Here is a 25,315-nt window from a genome sequence, read left to right as displayed (position 1 = left end):
CTGTTTCACAAGTCCTAAAAAAGCAAATGGCAGATATAGACGTAATGTCAAAAGAAATATTGACAAAGACTTAAAAGATGGTCTGGATCCCACAAAAAGAAATCTATTACTATTTAAACTGGAGTTTTCCACATATTTCCCTAATGCAGAAATGTAATTTCAGTATCATCTTTATACCTGAAGGCATCAGATCTCTGTAGATTATTTTTTACAGCCCTTATCTTGTTTACACATTCATATGCAGCTGTTTATACAGAGGATGTCTAGGAGCATTGTGACAGGGGCTAAGGGTAAGGCAATCTATAATCATGTGGAGGGATCGAAAATCTAAGACAAGTGTTAACAATCTTCAGCGTCTCCAGAGGCAATTAAATTGGCATACACTGTAGGTATTTTACACAACGTGGTGAATATCTGCAGCAAATGAGTCGTTGATATGAAAATCCAAGAACTAAGAACACAGATTGATAGACGAGATTATTAAACTTAACACTTCTTGGAATCTAGCCTCTTTTGGTCTTTTTGCAGTGATTGGAACAACATTTTTTTTATTTTCTGCATGAATCCCCACACTTGGTTTAAAGCTGTGATGTAGAATGTGAGCCAGAGCCTTTCCTGCATGTTTCCAAAAACAGATAAATAAAAATCTGGGGGTGAAGGTTTATGTTATATACTAATACCTACATTAAGGGAAAAAAGTTAAACATAGTGAACTTATATTAATAATTTGGGCCTACACATTAATAGAAACGTATTTTTCTAAAAGTCACATTTTCTAGAATGTCTGTACAATTTTTATTTAAGGACGGATATTCTAAAAGAGAATAAAATTAGGCCTTTCCTGTGAGATTAGTAATGCTAATATTTGTTAATTTTCATATGGGCTGCAGGGTGGACAGTGGATGGCACTGTTGCCTTGCAGTAAGAAAGTTCTTGGATTGATTCCTGGGCCGGATTCTTTCTGCATGGAGTTTGCATGTCCTCCCCTTGCATGTATAGGTTCTCTCCGGTGCTTTGGCTTCCTCCCATAAAATCATGAAAGCTAGGTTAATTGGCTTCTCTAAATGTTCGTAGGTGTGAGTGTGTTTGTGTGTGTATGGTTGTCTGTCACAGCGTGTCTCTGTGTTGACCTGCGACAGACATGGTGCACGGTGTAACACCCGTCTTACCCATAGACTGCCAGAGAGCACCTGCCCCTCTGCTACCCTGACATGGACTAAGAGGGGGAAATGACTAGATTGGTAGATTAGTTTTCATATAATTGCTGGTGTTTCTTTATTTGATGTATCTTTTGAAATGTTCTAGTTTGTAAGTGAGGATCCCAACAGAACCCGAAGTCCCAGAGCACCTCATGGTAAGAATCAGCTGTGAAGTCAATGAAATGTTGACCTGTTTCATGTGCCTTCCATGCAACTGTTGTAATTTCTTGAGCCATTACCAAGGACAGTTTTTTTTTGTATGTGTTCAGATCCCACTTAGACTTTGGTAAGTAACTGTACCAAGTCAGACCTCTGAAAAGCATGCAGCCATTGATGAAACCAAACAGTAAGAAGTTACTGTTTGTATTCATCATACATTTGCTACTGATGTGTTGGATGAGCAGAAAGAAAAATTCCCATTACACTGAACCCAGTGAACGCGGTTTAACTTTTTTGGCCTCGCTGCTTCACAGATTTGCATTGTGCATTGTGTTCTGCATTCTGATTGGCTAAACAGCCTACATGCTTCTGCTCTACCTGGGTATCAATAACATTTTATAGTTTTTGTCAAAACCCTTTCATCACATATAAAACTCTTGAAAATATATTAAAAAAAAAAAGTTATACCGATCTGGACACCGTTGGGATCAATATGAACGTTTTTAACTATTTCAGTTAAGAACATTTCAACAGATGCAAAGTCATCAGGAGAAACACTCCCAGAGCTGTCGACTAACATCACAATGTCAGCTTTGGTTGTTTCACATATGGCTCCTAAAAAAAAGAAGAGAGGAGAAATAATTAGAGATCTCTGTAAGAAGTTGTGCTATGTCACCAACATGTTCTCACTCCCAAATTGTCAAATATCTATGCCATGTTAAAACTCGCTTCTGATAACATGCTAAAGTGTCTGTGGTACCATTCTAATGAAATATGGATGCCCAAGGTAAATGGGGGTTACCGACGTGACCCGCAACAAATTAGGAAAAAAAATGTAGCCTACAAAGTTCGTTGTTGGTTGCTTTAGGCGTGGGATGAGTTATATTTTTGTGTGATATTTTTTTACTATGCAGTTCATTGTAGATATTTGTGTAAGTAGCTGCCACAACAACATATCCTCATTCTCTACTTGTCCCAAAATGGACACTTGGTCAGGCCCACTGCATGTGACCAGGGAACACCTCTCAGCATTGAGGGTGCATGATAGCTTTGGAGGAGCTTGGGAGAAGTTTCTACGAGCTTTAAATAAAAACTGAACTCTAACCCCTAAACGTAAAAAAACCCAGAAAAACAACAGTATCCTGTCACCATCCACTCCAAAGATACCAACAATGGTCAAGTTTAAAAAATAATGTGCGTGTCGCTTGATACAATGTTCTCAACCTTTCATTTACTCCATAACTTAGTATGTGACATGAAGGCTTTGAACCGAAGCACAAATATTTGACAAATTTGAAGTGAGAATGTAATGTTCTCAACCTTTCATGCACCCTGCACATCAATAAAATAGTCTGAGATTCAGGCGGCTTGAGCAAGGAATAATATTTGACAAGTTGGGAGTGAAAATAATTTGATATCAAACCATTTACAGCACAGGTTCATCTGTCCTCTTCAATAGCAAATGTTTTTTAATGTATCTTTGACATGAAATTCATATCATGGGTCATTAACAATCAAATTAACCTACAGATAGAAGGACATTAAAATAAACTAACTCATGTGGACAAAGCTGTAATTGGCTTCCGATTCTAGCCCATGATTCTGGAAATTAATAAAAGGTGATTCCACTTAATTTTTCACTACCTTCAAAATCTTTAATATGCTCTAATTAAAAAAAACTACAACACCTAGACACATCAAACCTGAACTAAATTATTATAAATTACTTGTAGAATAATTAAAACCAGGTTTGGGATTTTGTCAAACCTTTCTCTGATTTGTGATATTTCAATAAAGACCCTTTATTAATTTCTTGAATCGAAAGCTAGAATCGGAAGCCAACTGCAGCTTTGTCTCATATGGTATGGCACAGTGAATATGGAACAAATGAAGAAAAGAACTTACAAATTGTTTTCTCGGAAAGCATTTAAGAACAATAATCATTCACTTACTGCATAAGACTCAAACAGAATAGGATGCTTTTTGATGAGCTAGAGGGTTTTAGGGGTTCTCACTGATGTTTGGATGTTTTTTTTTTTTTTTTTTACCAAAGACCAACATAGAATAGATTTTTCCACAGCCAAACACCACAATAAATTAGGAGAAAAGCCCATTTAGACAATAATTTTTTTTTTTAATGCTGGGTTTTAGCTGTCAGCACTGATAATCCTTTTTATGACCTCTTTATGACCTAAGAAAGCTTAATTGTATTTAATCAATGGTTTACTAAACTTTTTCATATAAAAAAATTAGTCCTACCTGATCTCCAAGGCAGAAGCAGCAGTACTATCACTATGTATAGGTCCATGTCTAGGTGGACTCCGTCTGTTCACTGCCTGATGGACTTGTCTTCTCTTATCTCTTAATTTTTAAATGTCCTCTTCCTGTTATGTTTCTTTTATCTTTAATCTATTTGGTAACCTCATATGATCAGAAACTAAGTTAGATTATGAGTCATAATGATTCATCAGATTAAAGATTAAAATGGTCATATCCACTAGTGCTGTGCAGATCTAGGCTGTTTCATTGCTCTTCCTCTCTGTAGGTTGTGATTTGGCAGGTGTGGCTCTGTAGGTGTTCTACATACATCCCTCAGCAGTTCAGCATTATAACCTAACTCTCCTCTCCAATGCTCTGTCATCTTCGTTTGGGAGTCTGACATTTGTTTGCCCTTTTATATTACTCTGGTATCTCAGGCATGTCCAAAGTCTGTCCTCCAGAGCTGCTGTCCTGCAGGTTTTAGAGGTTACCCTGCTTTAGCACTGCTGATTTTCATTGATAGCTGATCAACAGGCGTTTGCTGAATTGCAATTGTCAGAAGCAGAGCAACCTCTAAAACCTGCAGGACATTGGCCCTCGAGGACTGTCTTTTGACATGCCTTCCCTATCAGTATGACAACAGTTCTGTCAGCTAGCCAACATAATTCACAAACTCCTGGGTAGGCATCTAAACGTTTTCAGAAAAACTGAAAGAATTTACAGTTGCCTCCACTTTAAGCCTGTTTTGTGGTGACAATGACCTCTCAGAAGAGAAGAATACGCAGTACAACCTCTCATCAAAGACAATGTTGAAAATGTAAGAAATAAAAAATATATCAGTGATGAATGCATACTTTTTGACAACTAATAATGTGTTTGCAAGACACATTTGACCCAATAACTGAATTACTTTATTGTTTGGTATCTTCCATTCAGGTGCACCTTTGAGGGCTTGGAGCAGGAATTGGATGTAAGATACTCAGAAGCAAGTTCTTTATACCTTTCACCTACTTACAAAGCATGTTTAGGAACATACCCTAAAGAATCATCACTGACCTGACTCACAATGCAATGAGCCATGTGATGAAAACCACTCTGATGAGGGAGTTATCAGCCCATCAGAACCCCCTAACAACGTTTAACACCCCCCAGGTGACCCCCATGGCCAATCCAGTAGGAGAGATCAGAGCAACCTTTTGTTAAGAGCAGGAATGGACATCCACAAAGCAAACACATTAGAGAAAAAAAATTATATGGATTGAGTGTCTGATAAGAAATTAAATTTAAAGGAAATGTAAAGTGAATTCCTCTTTATTTAATATCATCAGGTTTTACATTTTGATTGGTGTTTGTGGTCGAATGACTGCCTTCTTGTTTATCTGTGTTCTTGAGTTTTTTTTTTCCCCCATTTCAGTGTTCTTTATTATAACACAGATGCTGACTTCTTAGATGAATGAGTTTAGTTTGATCTTTTATTCTTTGTACATCTAGAAATATCTTTATTCAACTACACTCAGGTTAAATAGTTTTCATTTAGGTCACTGTTTTCATCCTGTCACACTAGCTTTGAATTTCCTCTTATCAGCTCATCTAGTTTGTTTTACATCTAACACCATTTTTTATTGTTCAACCTGAATCGTTCAATGCTGCATCAATCTATCATATGTTTCATTTCTTAGTATTTCTTCCAGTTTCTCAACCCATTTCATGATTCTGCCCTTTCTGTGCAGGTTCTGCTTAAGTTTTCTTTTTGAGTTTTCAGTTACACTTTGATTTATATCATTCTGTGTTTTCAAGTTAATTGATTTAATTTCAATTTTGTATCATTCTATTTATTTTTCTGGTTTTATTTGACCTCTTATGTATTTCTTGTGTACTCTCTACTACCCCCTTGTGGCAGTCTCCTTTCCCTACCTCCTTCTACTTCCTTCTGTCCACACCTGCTCCAAATCAGTTGATTACTCCATTCTTTGTTCTGTTTGGCATATATACTCATCCTCTGCAGTTACTTGTTGCTGGATTCTCGTCATTCCTCCCTATATACCTATGTCTTCCTCTGCATTTTAGTTCATGGATTAGTTATTTCTGGATTTATGCTTCTGTTGCAACAGCTCATTATTAACTCTGCAAGAAACCACCTGAGCTTCCGTCTCTGCTTTTGGGTCCTTTTTCTCTATTGATCTGAGTAACATTATAAGGCTGTTGAATTTCCTGTCAGTTAAGAGGAGATACAGAGTGTGAGGAAACTAATTATCTGATTAACTTTGTGCTGTGTTTTTCTTCTTTCCTTTTTTATGTTTGTGACACGATTTGCAGACATGCATGCAATTAGGATGCTGAACACTTTAGTAAGACTTTAAAATAAACCATAGGTAAAAACGTATTTGCAGATAACATTTCTTTTTACGGATTCACAATGGATTGACATAAATGACACCTCAACATTCTCCTTGGACTTAATCTGAGATTGTCCACACAAAAATAGTCTTCAGGCGTTATCTTGATAGGTTTTTTCTAAAAATAATTTTTATTAGATACCCCACCCTCTCTGAGAACCTCACAAGGTTTATGGTAAAACAGCTAATCTGGAACAAAAGATAAGGCGATTGTAATTTCTTCAGGGAAAGAGCAGCAATGTGATGTCTGCTTGATTAAAGCACCACCTGACCCTTTTCTGAGGGAGAGAAACATTAGATTTAGAATGTAGATGCATATTTTGTTAAATTCTGAGGACATATGTTGCCAATGATTGAAAAAACCCCCCAGACATAGGGTTATGAAAACAACATCCTTAAACAACAGAACAAACAAACAGCAGTTTTCATGGTATCTTTATTCATCTAGATCCATCTTCATTTATTTCACCATATCAAGCCTCTGGCCTACAGTAGAACATGTTAAGCCGATGCATAAACTGTCCTTCAGCTTGGTATTTGTTTGCACTAGTGGTGTTAAAGTTAGAGCTCCTTTTGTTTGCTAACATGCAGATCAGCTTAGTCAAGCTATATTAAAGATCTGTTAACGTCCCACACTGATGTTGCAGATCTTGCAGCTGGGGTCTTTCTTGGCATTAAGGGTAGACAAGCTCATCAACTGATGCCCACTGATCAGTGACACTGTTCCCATAGATAGGTCCACCGGCTCTGTGTAGATCACCTCTAGGATGACATCCTGAGCATGACGGAAGGAGAGCGAGCCGTCCTCCTCCTCAGTACAGCTCAGTAAGCAGTTGTTGGTGCGGTCTAGAGCTGGCAGCTTACCTCTACAAAACATGTCTCCTTTAGAGTCCCTTGGGGCTAGGACCACAATGACATAGTGGTAAGAGGTGTACATGCAGTAAAAATCTCCAAAGTAGATGTTGGTGCTTTGGTTGAAAAGAAGTTCTGCTTGGATCTGTAGAACACAAATAAACAAACCTATTTTTTCTGTTTGATATCTGCAATTACACTGGTTAAAAGGTTTCTCTCAAATTTGCTTTAATGTTGACCAATTAATCTGTGAGCTGTATAAAATGTCACATAAAGACAGCTCTGTTCCTTGGCTTAGGGTTAACTGGTATGTATCGCGTCATATTAATGTCAAAATCTCCAAGAGCATATTAAACATACTCACACGTATATTAAACAAATTTTTTATATGAATTTATCAACCATTATGCAGAAAATATCCAACTTATACAAGGAACTGTGGCTTCTGGGGAAGAAAAATCTCCCACGTATGCTCGGGATCTCTTCTGGTGCGTACAATGGTGTTTTACTTGTGTACGAGTTTCTGTCCATGCAGAATGTGTGCATGAGGCAATCAATAGGTGCCACAAACAGGCTTTAATTGGAAGGCAACCAGACTTTTGCTTACACTCAAACAAAAACTGGTTTATCCTAAAGACAGAACACCCCAACCTAAGCTGAGCAGCACTGTGTATGCAATCCAGTGCAGTGAGGACTACACAGCCTTCTATGTTGGAGAAACAAAACAACAACTTTATCAACGCATGGCACAGCATGGGGGAATTAGCAGCTCTGGGCAAGATTCAGCTGTACAATTGCACCGCAAAATCAAAAGACACATTTTGAAGATCTAAGTGCTCAAATTTTGGAAAGGGAGGATAGATGGTTTGAAATAGGCATCAAGGAAGCTATCTCACTATCACTGAACAGAGGGGGATGCAGTCTTATTTTAGTCAACGATGAGGATAACAAAATTATTTCTTTAACGCTCCTTTTTTTCATGGAATAACAAAAAAATTATGGGCAAAACATGGATCTTTGTTGACGGAAACTTCTGAGTTATGGATGTGAGTTTTAGTCAACGAGACAAGGCTAAATGAAAATTAGCTGGTAGTCGGTCAGACATTTAAAATGCATCATTGTGCTGGCATCTGCTGTGCAGTATCAGCCGTGCTGCTGCGTCATGTTTGAACACGCAACCCTCCTGCTGTGCAACCAAGCTTATTCTGCATGACCACAGATGGATCATGGCAGCAGAATGAAAATACAGAATGGTCCGGGTGTCAGCTGACAGAAAACCAGTACTTCATGCTGAACTCTGACAAACTTTGTTCTTTCAGCTGTGCTTGTGCAGAAATGCATTTTTGTGTGCGCTTAGCTCATAGTCTGTGCTTTACGTTCCACACTGATGGTTCGCTCTCAGCAGCATGGCTCTTCCTGCTCTCACTACTTAAAGGGTTGATGGACTGTAGTTGACCAAAATCCCGGAAGATTTAGAAATTGCCCCCGGACATTTTTTTAGGTATTAAAAGCAGAACATGTCAGAGAAAAGGAGGACATCTGGTCACCCTACTATATCAACAATCACGATGTTTCAGTGAGTGAGTGCTTGTTGCTATGATGCGTCTTTGCTCAGCAGCTTTGCTCGTTGTAAACCAACCAATCAATGCACAGCTCATCTAAATATTCATGATCATACCATAAAAGGAAGAAAACCTGTCATTTCATTCTAGGGCTTTTAACCAGGCTTGCATTAGGGCTCATACAACAGCAAATATGCTATTTTCAGCCCAACCAATGTTACACATCCTATTCAGAGACCTGAAGGACCAGCACCGAATACTCTATATAATCATTGTATGACCTCTTTAAATAAACTACATGTGGCCAACCATCCTCTGCCAAGCGTAAAAAAATCCTTCTGTCTAACTATCGAGATTTTATTTCTTCCAGCTCACATGAGGTGATACTAAACATTCTTTATATTCTACCAAAAGGAATCCCTAAATTATATCCAAACCAATATCCATTCCCTCTCATAATTCTCGTTTCTATCTATTTAAATATGATGTAAATGTTTCCTTGAAATGTAATTAAAACATTTTCCTTGTTTCCTTTAGTTTTTTAACATTTTAGTTGCTTTTTTTGGAGCAATCAAAATTTAATTGATCTGTGTGTAATGCATAACTCATAGTAGATCAGAAAGTATTTGATTTGGGATGGAAACCTTGTATATCTAAAATCATTCCTTTATTGTACATTGTGTTAGCTTGTCTGTCTGCTATATTAACCAATATGATTTGTGGAACTAGATATGCTATTTTCACAACTTTAGTGAGACACTTTTGAATAAAGTATGGCATTAATTCATAAAAAAATGTTATTTGATTTCTATAAATCAAAGTTTTCTGCCAAATACCAATGATGAACTGCACGGCAGCATTCTATACCCAGCTATTGTAGTAACTAGGCTAGAGCTGTCAGTCTGGTAAAGAATCTGGTTGTTATTCGATATTGTAAAGGTTGACTTTTTTTACAACATAGAACCGTCTAAAATTAGACTAAAAACTTTTTAACTTTTAGCCGACTAAAAACGACTAAAACTATCACATATCGTAATGACTAAATTGCGACTAAGACTAATAATAGTTTTTGTCCTTAAGACTAAGACTAAATCTAAGATGGCAAAAACAACACTGGGGGGAGGATTGCGGTTTCAGCTTTCAAACATTTACAATTCTGTAATGGAACTCATTCCCAAGAACTTACATAAGCGTTCACATTATGTTTCAAAAGACCTGCCACGCAGCCCATGCATAACAAACAGCTCCAACAATCCAGAAGAACAACGAGCGGGTATTTGATTAACATATAACTTGGAATGTGTTCAGGAGGTTGGTCCTACATGCTGCTTAAATGCTGCTACATCAGCGCTCCAGCAAAAGTTTTGCTCTGGTGCAAGCCAACATAATTGACAAAGTCTCCTGGATACGTATTGAAATATCTAAAATAAACAGAGCAAAAATCAGTTTGATTTCCAATTTAAGCCTGTTTTTGGCTGTCATGACCCGGATGACTAAGAATCAACACAGGTAATTAGGAAAGGGCTCACTAAAGAGGTATGTCTCCTTCCCACCAAGCAAAAATTTATGATGATGATTTACGTCCAAACAAGCTTTACATTTGGTCGAAAAATGAAAGGTGGAAAGCCGTAATTTTCAGATTGTTGAGAACACGTTGAAAACTGGGTTTGCAACGTCTTTTCGACACGTATAATTGGACTAATGTGGGAGAAAATCAGACGGACCAAACCCAGCTCAATATTTAGCAACAATTTCTGGACTAAATCAAGACTATGAAGGAGCCGAACAGATTTAGTAAAAACCATCGTCTAAATAACGTCTGGTGTTTGGGGGGTAGCCAGGCACAGAGGCACCATCAGATTAGATTAGATGAGCTTTATTGATCAGTAATCGAGAGCATAGGTGTCCGTGTGCAAAGACGCCACACAGAAACTCGTGCACAAGTAGCTTCAACCAAAAATATCAGCTTAGTGTCAACCCTAATATTTGACCAATTGCTGGGAAAATTGGGCAAATATCACACATCATATTTACAGATTATAATTAAATAAAAAACATTTCAAAATTAGTTTCAAACATGCCTGTTCAAATTGTTATTTATCCTTGTCATAAAAAAAAACACAAAACAGGCTTAATTGGAGGGAAATGTTTTGACATCTATTCTGGAGTCTTTGCAAATTTTGTCAGCTCTAAAGCAGGGATCTCCGACCCTCAAGATCTACTGTCCTGCAGGTTTTAGAGGCATCCCTGCTCCAACACAGCAAAATAAAATGACCATATTACCTCTTTAGCATGCCACTAAGTTTGGCAAAGGACTACTGACAAGACAGTCATTTTATTCAGCTGTTTTAGAACAGGGATGCTTCTAAAACCTGCAGGACAGTACATCTTGAGACTGCTGCTCTGGAGCAAACTGCAGTTGGAATGATGCTTTTTTTAATCAACAGAGGCCCATCTTCTTCAGCACATTCCAAGTTAGATGCAAATCCATGACCACCCGTTATTCTCCTGGATCTTTCAAGTCTGTTTTGTATGACTTTTGTGTATGGCTTTTTGAATCATGTTTTAACAATGTAGCTGTATTCACAGAATACGTTCATTTTTTTTAGTGAACGAAGAACTGAATGGATCATTTTTGAGGTAATGAATGATAACAAGAGCGACTTTCACTCTGAGAATAATGAGCGACACACACGGCTCATGTTCAATAACGCCACTTTTTATTGGATAACGTCAGGTTTTACGTCACTTTTTAAATTAAACAGCATGACAGACCAGCATGTCTGCTGCTAGTACTAGTCTGTATGATTCAGACTCATCTTCTGGTATTTCTGATGCCAGTTTATCAGAGCAAAGGAAAAAAACTAAAATTTTTTGTCTAAAACTTAACAAACAATTCTGTACGTCAACCACGTCTACTTCAACTTTAAAACGACACATTGAGTCAAAGCATCTAAACTATCTTGGGAAATCTGCTACTGAATGAGAAACGTAAGAAATCAATTTGATACAGATCTTTTCAGCAGAAACTAAATGTACCTGTATGTTTGTGAAATTCTATGTAATTTGGCATCAATGCACACGTATATTTTGAAAGCATCAAGTATTTCCATTTCTTTCAATATTATATGATCCCACATTTAAACAGTGAAATATGAGGTTCTATTGTGTAAGATTTTGGCTTAATTTACCAAATAAACTTGAACCAGTTAATTTATATGTTTGTGAACTTAACTGATTTTTTAGAAATTGAACTATGACAGTGAGCTAGTTTATTTTCACCTGTGTGAACTGAACCTTCAGTTAGTTCTTTTTAACAATAAACTGGCACCACATTGATTATATCACTGACATTGCATCAACTAAGGCCACTCACACCAATTAGTCATGTTTTTTTTTTTTTTTTCCAAATTTAAAGCATACATCATGGAACCAACAGCGTTAGCTTTTGCTACCCCAGTCTTCAAACACACACCAATGAAGCAAAAAGTTTTTGACATAAAGGATTTTTGGCTTCTGGGTTGATAAATAAAGTTAGACTGTCATGATACTGCAGTCTTTAAATGTTCAGCTTGTCAGAAGTACCTGGAAGCGGTATGGCCCGTAGGGAGAATCTTGTGGAGGTCGTCCGGTGTTAAACTCGGTGTTGCAGCTAAAGAAGATGCCCTCCAGTTTACCACTTATGGGTGACCCATGGCTGCCGCTGTTGTCTTTCACTGATGGGAGCATGCGGCAGCACTGAACATCTCTGGAACTGTAATATTGGCTGTTCACAAAACACACAGGGGTTAAAAATGCAATTAATTACCTAAAGCATTGGAGAAGGGACACCTGCAGGACACACCTGTTTGGCTGAAAGTATTCTCTCTGCTGGTTTCTGTAGAAAACTGTGAAAGGTAACATCCTGCCAGCAATAGCTTCAGCTTTCTGCAGAAGCTGCCTAAGCTGGATGGTGGAGTAATCTGCAAAAAAAGTGTTTTAGTGTTTTATTTGCTGCTGCACACTCACTGAAATAGTCTGCATTTTATTTTGACTTTAGATTAAATCTAATGTCTATAGATACTTGTTCATAACTTTCTGTGCAAGAACACAGCAACATATACCTAAGACAATTTGCTTGTTATTAGAAATTGAAGCACAGAGCTGTTTTTTTCAATGTTCCTGTCTGACCTGCTGTGCAGAACTCAATGATCTCACTCCATGCAGAAACAGCGTATTCCCCATCTTGCTGTTTGGTAGCTGTCTGAACGGCCACAGTGTATTCTGTTCGGGGACTGAGGAACCAATGACCTCTCACTGTCATCGGCAGAGGAACCACCTTGGCAACCAGCTTGGTTGGTACATCCTAGAAGACAAGCAGAGCAAGAAATAAAGTAAGTGGCTCTAAAATTTATTTTAGTTAACCAGCAAACACCAAGATCCCCCATCTGGAGTGAACGACCAAATCATCAGTTGAATGTCTCACCATGTGTTTGAACTTGTTGGAGCTCTTGTCTTCCTTCTTGTTCAAGTCAATGAAGTAATGTGTGATCCGATCTTGGCCTCTGCTGTCCATGTTCCAGCTGATCTTGAAGGAATCGCATGTGATGTTACTGATGTGTATTTGCTGAGGAACTGGAAGCTTGTCCACATCTCCGATGTCGCTGTCTGCAGACTCTGACTCTGAAAAACCAAATATCTTGAACTGTGAAACATCACTCTATTATAGGACACTGGCCAGCACGGCTGGAAGTTCATCCCTTCTGTCTCTGATACGTTGTTTACTGCCAGCTCTGGTTATGTTAAATATGTTGAAACAACATATTTAACAGAATCGCACGAGAACAAAAACTACAACTCATTTTCATCGCAGACATAGAGCTAGATGGATTAAGTGTCTGCACAGATTGTTTACTGTGTGTGTGTTTACTGTTTACTAATGATTTGAGCAGTCACTGATGTAGCTGCTCCCTGAAATTTCTCCAAATTCATTGGATTGTTTTATAATATGTTGCACTGTGAAAAAAATTGAGGAAATCTTCATGAATCTAATTTTGAGAATCTTTGAAACTTTCATAAATGGGAAAAATCATATGAACAGCTTTGATCCTAATATAACCAGACGTTTATGAAAACTAATTTTCAACCAAAATCAATAAAAATCATCTGCTGATATTGCTTATTGTAATTATTTTATAATCTATACCTTTTATATTTTAAGGTCAGATTGTCCCGTCATAATGTAACTCCTCCAAAACACTAAAAATAAGGTTTTAACATCATTGCTACTTCTAAATTACCTGAGTTACATGTTTTATTTTTGCAACCTGCAACAGATTATTTATAGAATTTTACCAAATGAAATTAAAAAAAATTAAACATTAGGCCATTCCTATTACAATAAAATTAAAAATGTTTATGAAGAAAACAATTTAGTAATTTCTGTTGATCTCTCTTGTGGTCCAACCTGTGTTGCTTATTTGCGTTGGAATAGAATAGAATAGAATAGAACAGAAAAAAAATCCCTTTTTTTTTCCCACAATGTGGAAATTGTGGTGTTACAGCAGCAAAAGGTTACAATGTGCACCTTAGAAAAAAAGTATACAACTAACAGATAGGACAATAAAACAAATAGAGTATTGTACTGTACAGTGCTTTAACAATATAAATACTCAGTTAACTGTTTCTCCATTAACATGTACCAATAAAACATAATCACTTTAAAAATTAAACTTAATTTCTAAAGGATAAGAAGCCAGAGAATTGTTATCCCTTCTCATCACCTGTATACCTTTGATCCTACTACAAATGCTAAAAACTATGGAGCTAGTTCCTCTCATATCAACAACTGCATCAGTTTAAGCTTCTCTAGGTCATTTGCTCTGATGCTGGTAAACAAAACAGAGATGGAAAAAACAGATTAGAACAGATCAGAGCAACACAAAAAAACCTATAGGAACCAGGCAGTAAACATGTGCTGCACACTGCACTGAAATACTTCTTTAGCAGAAACATAGATCTAGGTCGGAGAAAAGCTTGACTAAGGCATTGTTAATGGAGAGCACTAATTGGTTATAGGGAATGTAACTTCCATCCCGGTGACAAATGGGACTAATTTTGCTTAATTTTTCATCAGATTTCTTAATTATTGCTCTTTTAAATGCATAAAATTCTTCCTGTCTCATATTTGTGTTGTATCTGTATCGATATTTGAACTGACAGTTGTTTTGGATGCAAAGAGCAGCAGTTGATGAAGGTTTCGATCAATGTCAATATGACAGAAGCTTGGTGTGTTTTGCAGGAAGTGCTGTGCAGTAAAGATAAAGAAGAGGGGCGTTTTTGGTGCTCCCATCCTCTTTGATGTTCGAGGCGTTTCTGTGATGTAAGAGGATTATTTCAGAGTCACAGTGAGGGATTAATCTATTAAAGGTCTGGTAATCTGACCCTAAATCAGATTCAAACTCAATATCATGTTAGACTGAATCAAAAAAACATCCAACAAGGAAATTCAGCATCAAATATTCAATATCAAATCATTTATCATTAATTCTTACCTTTTAAACCAAAAGAAAGACTAATATTTAGGAAAATAAATGTACAAAGAGGTTTATCTTATTCTGTCACAGTGTTGATTTGTAATTATTCATCCCTATTCTCTTCCTTCCTTTATTTATTCATCTTTTTTGATGCCCCATCCCTCCTTGTTTTCCTGTGTTTGAGTACAAAAGGCTTTAGTCTACAGTTGCACTGAGAGGCTGAAAGCTGAACAAGGAGCCTGTTGAGGAGATGAGGACAGCTCAGAGTGCTGCAACAACAGGAGGCTCCAAACTTTACAAGCCAAGGGCCACATTCAGACAGCTCACTGAGAGGAGAAGTAAAAAACAGTTTGAATAGGAGGTGCAGGTCGGTTCTGAAAAGGGAAGTTAGTTCCAGCTGTTAGAAAAAAAGTATTTCTTTATTCAGTGTGGGTCCAGACACCTCACAAGTTGTTACAAACAGGCGTTGTAATTCTGATGCAGACATAAAAACGTATTCAAATGAGTTGAACATTTTCTGGCTGCATTTGTTTTTATTGCAGGAAAACATTAAGACAAACATTAGTATATTCACTCTCTGCTTTACTTCTGTTTCGAAAAAGGATTATATGTGGTTCATGTGGATGCATAGAAAAGCACAATAAAAAAAAAAAGAAAAGAAAACCAAATTCACCAGATTGAATATTAAGTTATATTTAACTTAAATAATAATCTAATTAGGGAAAAACCAATAAAAAAGGATAAACTTTTTTTGCTGCCATTCCTATTCATCCCCTCATCCTGTCTAAGAAAAGGAGGGGGTGTCCATTTATTCATGCTGAGAAGGTAATTATCCATGGAGATGGAGATCAGCAGTTTGGGCTACCAAAATTCCCTCCACAAAGAAACAGTGAGCTCTTTTCCTTTTATAATACATTCATACCAAACATGATTTGAGCAGCAAAGTAGCATCTGCAGCCTCATCTTAGCTGCTTGTCCACACTAAGGTCAGACGCGCATCAAGTATGATGAACATTTTAGGACATCCTCAGTTCTCAGGAAACGGTTGTCATGTCTAAGGTACTATCAAACAAGCTTTTTTAAATAAAAATGGAAAATGGAGAAAATAATGTTGACAAAGGATGAAGTAGGAATGCCCTAAGGAGGATTTAAGGTGGCTTTAAAAAAAGCTGTTTTAATTTATTCCAAGAAAGAATGTTTCATCATCTTATCTCCAGTGGAGACGGATACCTTCTTTCCCCAGTTCCACCGGTATCTGCACTCCTTTCATCTCGAGTACTTACCCTAGAGGAAACACCGCCAGCCATTAGTTCTGCCTCCAAGGCTGGCTTCTCAGATATAGGATTGTCCTGCTCCCAGGCAGCAGTAGTGTCTGAAACGCCCTCAGTCATCTGTCTTCCCGGTGGATTTATCTGATCTACTCGATCATCCCCCAATGTGGGCAACAGAGCCTCTAACTAGGTCACGGATAGGTGGAGGTACCCATGAAAGCGACCTTCAACCAGACATTCTCAAATGTCCTAAACTCATGCCAACAGTTACTATGGCTTTCCAAAGAAAAAAAAATGGTGCTGTCCAAAGTTCTTTCGCTGACCAGTCAAATATCAAGGTGAGACAAAGCAGGTGATAGGCAAAATGTTTTACAGGTGTCACGTTCGATGTGAATGCACCTTAATACCTCAGAACTTACAACATTTTACCTGATTGCTAAGAACTCCAGAGAACTGACAACTACTTTCCAAAAAGATGAGGAAGCACTAAAATTTACACCATGCATTGTACAAATGTACAACTTTAGACATCAAGTGTGGGGTTAAGGGTCTTGCTCAGAGACCCAAAGTGGCAGTCTGTGGGAGTGGGTTCAAACTCAGAACCTCAGGATTTCAATCTCTATGCCCTACCTTAGCCCACAAAGCGAGAAAGTACAACAGTGTAGTCAGGTTATCAAAATTATGATCGTGCCTTAAATTATTACTTCTCTGTCTGAACCCTCTTCCATAAATGGAAAATAAAGCTATGATATATTAAAACCTTAACTGCACAGTGGTCTGATGTTTGGAGAAGTTGCATTTTTTGTTCTTATACATCCTTGTTTTATTTTTGGATTGTTTCTAAAATAAAGAAAAAAATAAACTGCTTTTATTGTCCCAAGAGGATGAGAGGATAAATTGATCCCCCCAACATTCATCATTACACTTACCACTTTTTTTTTTTTGTCAGAGATGCTACTCAAATTCTAGTCCAAAGATAAGCATACTGCAAGCATTTAACAAAAGTAAACAATATATCTTGTTATCCTTGAGCCACAATAGCTGCAAAAAGCAGAGTTTCAATTTTATCACTAAGCAGCATCACATTAACAGCTATCAGTTCTTCTTACAGTAGATTTTATTTACAGCCTGAATGTTTCTAAAATACAACTTTCGGAAATAATCAGTTTTAGCCCATTCTTATAACATTTAAGTTACAAACTCTAACAATGAGCATAAAAAACCTAAGGGGCTCTCTGGAAATACCACCTGTGCTCCAGCAGAACCTGTGTTTTTTGTTTACAATAGCATGCAGAAGTAAAGGATAATCATTTAAAATTAAATGAAAATTCTACAACGTAAAAAAAATTTAATTTTCCCCTCTCAGCACCTAAATTACTTTGATCCAATGAAAAATAATAAAACAAAATTACAAAGCTAGTGCTTGTTACATCAAACAACTCCAGAGTCATCTGACTATTTCTGCAGGTGACAATTTTCTATCTGGTAGTGAAAGTCAGAGGTGTACAGAGTGAAAAGGAAAAGTGAGAGAACAGTTCTCCGTGGTGCTCCTGTGGTCCTGACTACCTGATAAGACAGCTGACCCTTCAGTCTGTTTGTCATGTAGTCTTTGATCCAGGAGATTATTTAAGACTTCATCCGAGTCCTCCAGAACTTCTGACAATGTAGTTTAGGTTGAATTGTATTAAATGCACCGGATAAATCAAATAACAGGAGGGGATTTACCATTAGGCAATACTAGGCAGTTGCCTAAGGCCCAGCTAGTTCCTGGGGGCCCAATAAAACTATATGTACATGTATAGTCAATACAACTTTTCATTATTTGTGCACATTAATTATATTTTTGATTAAAATCCTTTTACTAAAATGCCATCAGAACGCTTATAATATTAAGCGTGTCTCAGGATCCCCAACCTCCGCTCAGTGTCTACCACATTAGATCAGTCCATTTGGTGCACATTTTCAGAAAGTTCCAAACAGACAGCAGCAAAACATTTGAAAACAGTGGTGCGAAGAATAGTGGGTCCAACTTAGCGCTTTTTGTCGCTATGTTTAGCAACTTTTCACACCTCTCCAGTACTTTTATTTCTAAAAAGTGCCTAGTGCTAAATCTAGTGACTTTTCTGCTAGTGGAGAGTTTGGCGACAACATATAAAAGCACCAAACTCTGTTCCCTAGAGCCAGTAGATCTGTAACCCCGCCTCCTGCTCTCCTCTACCTCATCTGCTGTCATGATTAATGCAGCTGTTATTTCATACAAATGAAAAATGGAGAACAGATCATGGCTTGTCTACAGTGGAAAGAAGGACCGGGTTATTTACTTTTGCTGACGCCTTTTGGAAAGACAGGAAGGATCAATCAGCTTTGACACAGCATTAAAGGTCTGCTGAGTACAAAACATAGAGGGGAAAATAACAAGAAATGGGACAAGGGGAGAGGGACAAAACCTAGAACAAATAATGTATGTCTATTCTATTCAAATTTCTGTATTGTATAATGGGTCTGTTTTATGCGTTGTCTTTTTAATTCAGAGGGCCCCCTGCCTCTCTTTGCCGAGGGCCCCAAAGTTCTAAAATCTGCCCCTATCAAATAATATCTCTGCCTTGTATAAATGAGTGGGTTTGTTAAAGCAGGCGTGATGGCATCTTCAACTCCAACTCCACAGCGATAAGCAAACTACAGGGGGGTCCTGATGACTTCTTGTTTGCTTACTCAGATGGACCAACAAGAGTTTCTCTAGAACCTTTGTGGTGTGGGATAACAGGGCAACAGGTCTATACTCACTGAAGATTGTTAGATTCGGTACTGGAACATGCAGGGGGCTATATGGCTTACATGCATACTCCTTTACTTGCTTATGTGTCCCGACAATAGTATTAAAGTTCTCATTGCCCGTTAACAGTGACCTTAGGGGATTTTTCAGCTATTTGCAGCCTTTGAGCCTTTGCAGCAGGACCAAATTGATGGGTATGCTGTTGCATGAGTTGAATTGTTTGAGGTGGTTGTAGCCCTTCACTATAGCTGCATCTTTATTAGTGTTATTAATGAGGAGATAACAGACAAATATGTAGCTGTGGTTTGTTTTTAATCCCACTGCAAAGCAGTAGAAAACTGATTGTCAGTTGAGAAAAGGATAAAAGCTGACATTAAAGACTGAAAAATAATTTTAAAGTTAATAAAAAAATATACAACCATTTATTATGCTTTTATAAACTTAATAAACACATTTTTCTTGCCTAAGGTTTATATTTTCTGACAGGGGCACTCCAAATCACCACATCAGGCTTACATGAATAGCATTAGCAGGCACTGACCTCGGTGGTTGTCCAATTGCAGACTATTAATCTCCAAATCTGGACTGTTCAGGCTCCGCGGAGGCTCCATCATGCTTCTGATCCTCGGAGAAATGAGAGGAAAACTAGGAGAGAGGAAAGAGTTGACCATTCTGAAAGCTCTCTCTCTCTCCCCCTCCCTCTCTCTCTGTTCTTGATGACATCATGAGCACAATGAGAGAGACAAAGTTGTTATCCCGTCAGATCCGAGGAAAAATCCAGGCAAGAACAACAATTTTCACTTTACTTTCATACATTTGTGACTTTTTGATTTTTCTTATACTGAAACTATATAGAACACCCCCCCAATCCCGAAAAAAAAAGAAGCAACATTTACAGAACTGAAATAATTCAAGGATAAAGGTAACATTTTATACAATGCGTGTAAACTGAAGGGAGGAGAAGAATGCTTCCAGTTCAAACCTTTGGAGAGAATTCACCTGGAGGAAATTTGCAGTCTTAAATAGGATATTTTAGAACAAAAATACATACAAAGTAACCATGCTGAACATTGGGCAGTTGGAGAAAATGTAGGAAAATCTTTATATGATTTTAGCGTTCTACTGAATAGGCTGATCTAACCTCTGTGTTGTGTCTTGGGAAAATTTCAGCAAGGCTGCAAAAGCAGGAAGCATATTTGTTGCAAATCCTTGGCGCAGTCTAGAAAAGCCATCACCAAATCATGGTTATAAGAACATTTCCCAACTATTAGTGGATGAAAATTGATTATTCAGGAAATGCATTCCATTGGAGAACTGATTTTCTTTATGAAATATATTATTAAACAAATAAAAAGGACATTTGTTAATTCCTGGAACTAAAAAGGGGCTTCTCACTCTCAGAGAATCAGAGTTAGGTTGTTAAGATTACATTATTTATCTAAATGTGATGTGGTGACATCTTTTTTTTCCCAGTTTATCCTTTTATTTTGTTTGGTTTATTTATTGTTTCAAAAAGCTCTAAAGTTGTGAAAACAGAAGACTACATCAGGACATTTAGTTTTTCAAATTTCCCTGTTTTTATTGAATGTATAATGTACCCTCTTTAATTTAGGTAAGATTTTTAAAGAAATCACTATTTTGTTAAAGTTGAAAGGATAACTGTTGCTCTGGCAGCAAACTAAAAACCAACATGTACAGTAAATGTCTGATACTTATTGTGCTGCCAAACCACTTCATGTTTGGATAATTAAATGCAGTGTGTCCCATTTCTTTTCAACATTTTGAATATTTGCAGATGTCTAACAAATTTTTGCCTCCCACATTTTCTCCTCTAGATTAACACACAGCGGATGGAGGATTATAGACTGCAAACTGAATTAAATGAGCGCTTACATAAGAAGATTAACTAGGGCTCACAAAGCATGTTTTTTTTTCCCTTACCACTCTCACAATCTACTGACTGGAGCAAATGTAATGTTTGCTTGTCTCATATTCTTCCAGCTTTTAAATGTTTTTACTGATTCAAAAAGGTTAAAAAATATGTCTCCATTTGTATACACGGTGTGTAGAAAGCAAGACAGCAATGATCATTGAAAAGTTACTGTTGCAGCAATTTAACACTGTTACCACAAATGATGTTCTGGAAGCTTATGATTTTAATTCAGTTAAATAAAAAAAATGAATTATCAAATTAAAATGAAATGTCATAATGACTCATCTGGCCCTTTTAACAAGTTGTTGTAGATGTTGACAGCTGTAGACAGGAATGCTCTGTAACGGTTTGTCTTAACCCATATATGCAGAAGACTTTCTGTTGTGGTATAACAGACTTATGAACTGGGTTTATGCCGCTGTTCACAATGTTGTTCTTTCAGTTTTTGAAAAATAATTTTATATAAAATCATCTACAGAGATTCAGGAATAGTTCCTAGAACAAAACCAAAATCTTGGAGATCAGATCCAAACAAACAAAGGAAGACAATAACCTCCAGGGCAAAGTCAAGAGGCAGATCCTTCAGTCCTCAGTAGAATCCATCAGGAGTCTGAAGACAGGTCAGGCAAACAGATCAAAAAATGGGCAGGCAAGCTCAAAGGTCCGAATACAGAAACAGGTAAGGATCAGGCAAATGGAACACTATAATTAACGCTCGAAAACCCTCTACACCAAAGGCTCAAGAATAATTTGGCACTGATGGCCTGGACCAAGGAGTTTAAATAGAAGCAGGAGCAGGTAGATCAGATGAGCATTGATGAGAAACAGGACAGAGCAAGACAGTTGAATGAAATAAGCGATCAAGCCAACCATCAGCTCCAAAATCATTTTGTTCAAAAAGGTGTATGTTGGCATCTTAAACTCCAACTCCTCTGTGATAACCAAACTACACAGAGTGCTCATTGTTACTTGTTTGCTTGCTCAGGTGGACCAACAGAATTCTCTCCAGGACGTCCATTATGTGGGATGTCAGGGTAACAGCACTATAGTCATTGAGGGCAGTTGGTTTGAGTTCTTTTAGTTCCAGAACAAGGCAGAAAAGTCTTCCACAACTCTGGAACTAGGGTAAGGCTAAGACTGAAGAGATGCTGTAGAATCCCACAGAGCTGCTGTGCACAGGGTCTCAGGACTCTGAGGCTGACATTAGCCCTGATGCTTTACTCAGTCTCTTCAGTTGCATCTTCACTTGATTTCTGGAGAAAGACAGGTGGAAGGGTGAGAGAGCAGAACCATCTTCAGAATTACCTAAGAACAAACACATAGAAGCCATAGGGTCCAAGGCAAAGTTTCAAGATGAAACATTTGACGTGTGACAGAGGAGCTTTGTGTCAAAGGAGGGTGGAATGTCCATTATACTTTGGCCATAATCGAACAACATATTCTCATTATCAGTTCGTATGAAATCCTACGAAAAGTTATGCACAGTATTTCGTACTTTTTGGACGTTTTTCCTCTAAAAAACAGATCAGTGCGCATGCGCAGCAAGACAGACGGAAAAAGCAGATCCGCGGTCGGATGTAAAACTGGGAAAAACAGTGCAATAATTACTTCTTGATGTCTCTCACTAGGTTGCTTGCTGTTTTTTCTATCTTAGGGTTAATTGTATGTTAAATTCTATGTTATTGAATGGTGCGTAAGATGCACATGCGCAAGATATCTTGTCTCGAGGCAAGACGTAAAAATATTACGAAATACAACGAAAAAAACGTCCAGAACGTACGAAATTACGGTGCATAACTTTTCGTATGATTTCGTACGAACTCATAATGAGAATACACTGAATCAAAGGATGCTGAGCTTATTCCTCAATTGAACCTGTTAAAAATGTTTTCAGTTTATCAGCTCTGTCCATACTTCTATTTGTATGATCCTGATTCTGCTTGGAGCTTTTGATCTTCTTCATCCCAGACCACACTTATTTGATATTACTCTCCTGGAGCTTGTTTTCCAGCTACAAACTTGATGTTGCAGCTTCATCACTGGTGCATTCAGTGCAAAGTAACCCCTGTTCCCTGAGTAACATGTTTGGTGTCTCACCAAATCACCCTCCTCGCTGTAACATTGCCAGGAAGAGGTTATTGTTTTGAATAACTGTCAGTGCAGTCAATTCCTATATATAGGGGGAGGGACCCTGCCCTCTCTGACAATAGCAGGCTTAGTTTCCAGCAAATCCTGGCTGGCATAATGTAGAAGGAGCTTCTGATGAAGTCACGCTGAAGGCGTTCCCAATGTAAGACACTCACTCATGCTACTCAGAGAACTGGGGTTATGAAAGTAACCTAAAGATCTTCTGCACCTTCAGGTAGGGAAGATGGCTCTGACTTTTGTCTTTGCTTAAGGGCTGATTGGTGGCACGGAGTATTAAGCTTTCTTTGCATTCCTGGCAGTGGTGCAATGCAGACCCCTCTTGGGGATTTCCATCATTCTACTGAGGTAGTTCAATTCTGATTTAGGAAAGAACAGTAAAAGCTGGAGGGGCATTATTCAGGAGGAATGGACCCCTTGCCCAGAACCCTAGTGTTGTCTCTTTAAGGACTTCTATGGTATTATTGTATTGTCCATATCGAACACTATGTTCAAACATGATAAGGACTCTTGCCATTAAGACTCCCTCTTATGGAGGTCAGTTAACAACTGTCCCATCTTCTGACCCTTGGCCAAATGTTTTGGAATGTCTCTTCTGTGAAAGGCTGGGGACTTAGAGGCTAAGTGGCCTGTGCTCTCTGTCTTTGTTGTTGATACAGCTGCCTTTAGCTATGGTCATAAGGTCTGTGGTAGACATCTGGTTGGCCTGTGGGTCTCCTGAGGCAAAAACAGTCAAAACAGACAACTGTTGACCTTGAGTGAGAACTTAGTGGCATGGAGGAAGGAGTATTTTGATGATCTCTACCAGGTTTTAACACCTATCCTAGTGAAAGCAGAGGATGGGTGCTCATTGTCGGTCTATTTAATAGCATGGGCTAAATTCAACAATGTGACAAGACTTTGGAGTTTGGATGAGATCCGACCCGATTTGTACATTAGCATCATTTTTGTGTTTATGTGTTTGTGCAACATTTTGTATTTGCAGCTGGTTTATGTATATGTATGTATAGTGGAAATGCAGGGTATGTGCAATTTGCCTCTTTTTTTATCGAGATTGCAGATTCTCTAATTTGGTCATAATATCAAGCACAAGTCATAAGTGAACATTTTTTTAAATAATAAACAATTTGTAAATCAAGTAAAGTCTTCCTGTCAAATTCTACACCTATGAAATGATGCAGAAACTGCAATTTATGTTTTTTTTTTGTGTGTGTGTGTTTTTTTTTTGCAGTCTGTCTGTATGATCTAAAAACAATTGTCTCTTTAAAGTGCCTTAAGACTAGGTGCAAAAAATAAATTGCTCTGAAATTAAATCAATCATCTATATCCACCTTAGAGAAAACACAATACCTAATCTTCCTTAGCTTGATGAGATATAAAACTCTGCAATTAAACAGTAAAAGATGAAACCCATACAATTAAATTGTTTGTTAATTTTTTACTTCATCATTTCAGATTACACACAATAACAGATAATGAATCACAAAAGTTTCCAAGAATGCCCACAATTTTTTTTTTTTATTACGGATTGGTTCGGATTCAGCATCACGTTTTTCTTGCCAAGTCAATTATGGCAGCAAAGACAAGTTAAAATACCTCTGTACAAATATGTTGGATATTTTATCTGATTCCAGGTACAAAAATAAGTTCTAAGTGCTTCACACACTTTAATACTGTCTCTGCTTCGGCATGTTCACAGCTCGGATGCCAACATGTGTCATCTGTTCTAAAATATCCACAAACCTTCAGTCAAAAAAAAGAAGCAAAAGTTAAACCAAATGTTATTGCTGCTGTCAGCAGCTGCTTTTGTCCAAATACCAATCAGGATTCCCTGGAGCATTATTTAAGCCTGACACCTTACCATTCGACCTATAACCTCACTCTAGTTATTGAACCAGGTTGCAAATCTCAAATAAAGATAACACCTTGGATTGTAGGATAGAAAGGAGGTGCGTTTTAACTAATGCAACAGACTTACAAAAGAAAATAAAAAAACATTCAGTGAGAACATAAGAACACTGATAACAAACAGAAAAGTATCAGCAATAAGACAGCAAACGTCATTCGTACAATGTTTCTGAGCGTTTTTACGCCCTAGAGAAACAATCCTACTGAACCACAGATAATACAAATGAAAACTATGCTTTTAAAAAGCTCATATGAACTTGTATAAAACAGGAAACTTTGTATACAATTTTTTTACAACCCTTAAGCCCTGCCAAATATTTTTTTTGGTACTTCATTACTCAAA

At 37.6% G+C, this 25,315-nt stretch overlaps 1 protein-coding gene and 1 long non-coding RNA gene across 3 annotated transcripts; both read right to left on the bottom strand.

The window, feature by feature from the left end:
* Nucleotides 1–1,812: 1,812 nt before the first annotated feature.
* On the bottom strand, nucleotides 1,813–4,261 carry LOC119778633. The gene is made up of 2 exons (XR_005280097.1): nucleotides 3,618–4,261; nucleotides 1,813–1,973 (listed from the first exon to the last, which is right to left on the bottom strand). It is a non-coding gene; the product is annotated as an uncharacterized LOC119778633 (long non-coding RNA).
* Nucleotides 4,262–5,981: 1,720 nt separating this feature from the next.
* Nucleotides 5,982–19,714, bottom strand: LOC119778627 (phytanoyl-CoA hydroxylase-interacting protein-like). 2 transcript variants are annotated; one of them, XM_038277962.1, is made up of 6 exons: nucleotides 19,528–19,714; nucleotides 12,893–13,083; nucleotides 12,598–12,772; nucleotides 12,272–12,389; nucleotides 12,013–12,193; nucleotides 5,982–7,010 (listed from the first exon to the last, which is right to left on the bottom strand). In XM_038277962.1, exons 1-6 carry the CDS (start codon nucleotides 19,655–19,657, stop codon nucleotides 6,636–6,638), a joined length of 1,170 nt encoding a protein of 389 aa, XP_038133890.1. In that variant the 5' UTR covers nucleotides 19,658–19,714; the 3' UTR covers nucleotides 5,982–6,635. The 2 variants fall into 2 exon arrangements, with proteins under 2 accessions (XP_038133890.1, XP_038133889.1); XM_038277961.1 differs by having other exon boundaries at nucleotides 12,893–13,089; nucleotides 19,528–19,709.
* Nucleotides 19,715–25,315: the final 5,601 nt, after the last annotated feature.

Source organism: Cyprinodon tularosa, unplaced genomic scaffold, assembly GCF_016077235.1.
Source record: "Cyprinodon tularosa strain WSP-4 unplaced genomic scaffold, ASM1607723v1 ctg136, whole genome shotgun sequence".
In the NCBI taxonomy this organism is placed as follows: Eukaryota; Metazoa; Chordata; class Actinopteri; order Cyprinodontiformes; family Cyprinodontidae; genus Cyprinodon; species Cyprinodon tularosa.
This window is presented reverse-complemented; position numbering and strand designations above follow the sequence as displayed.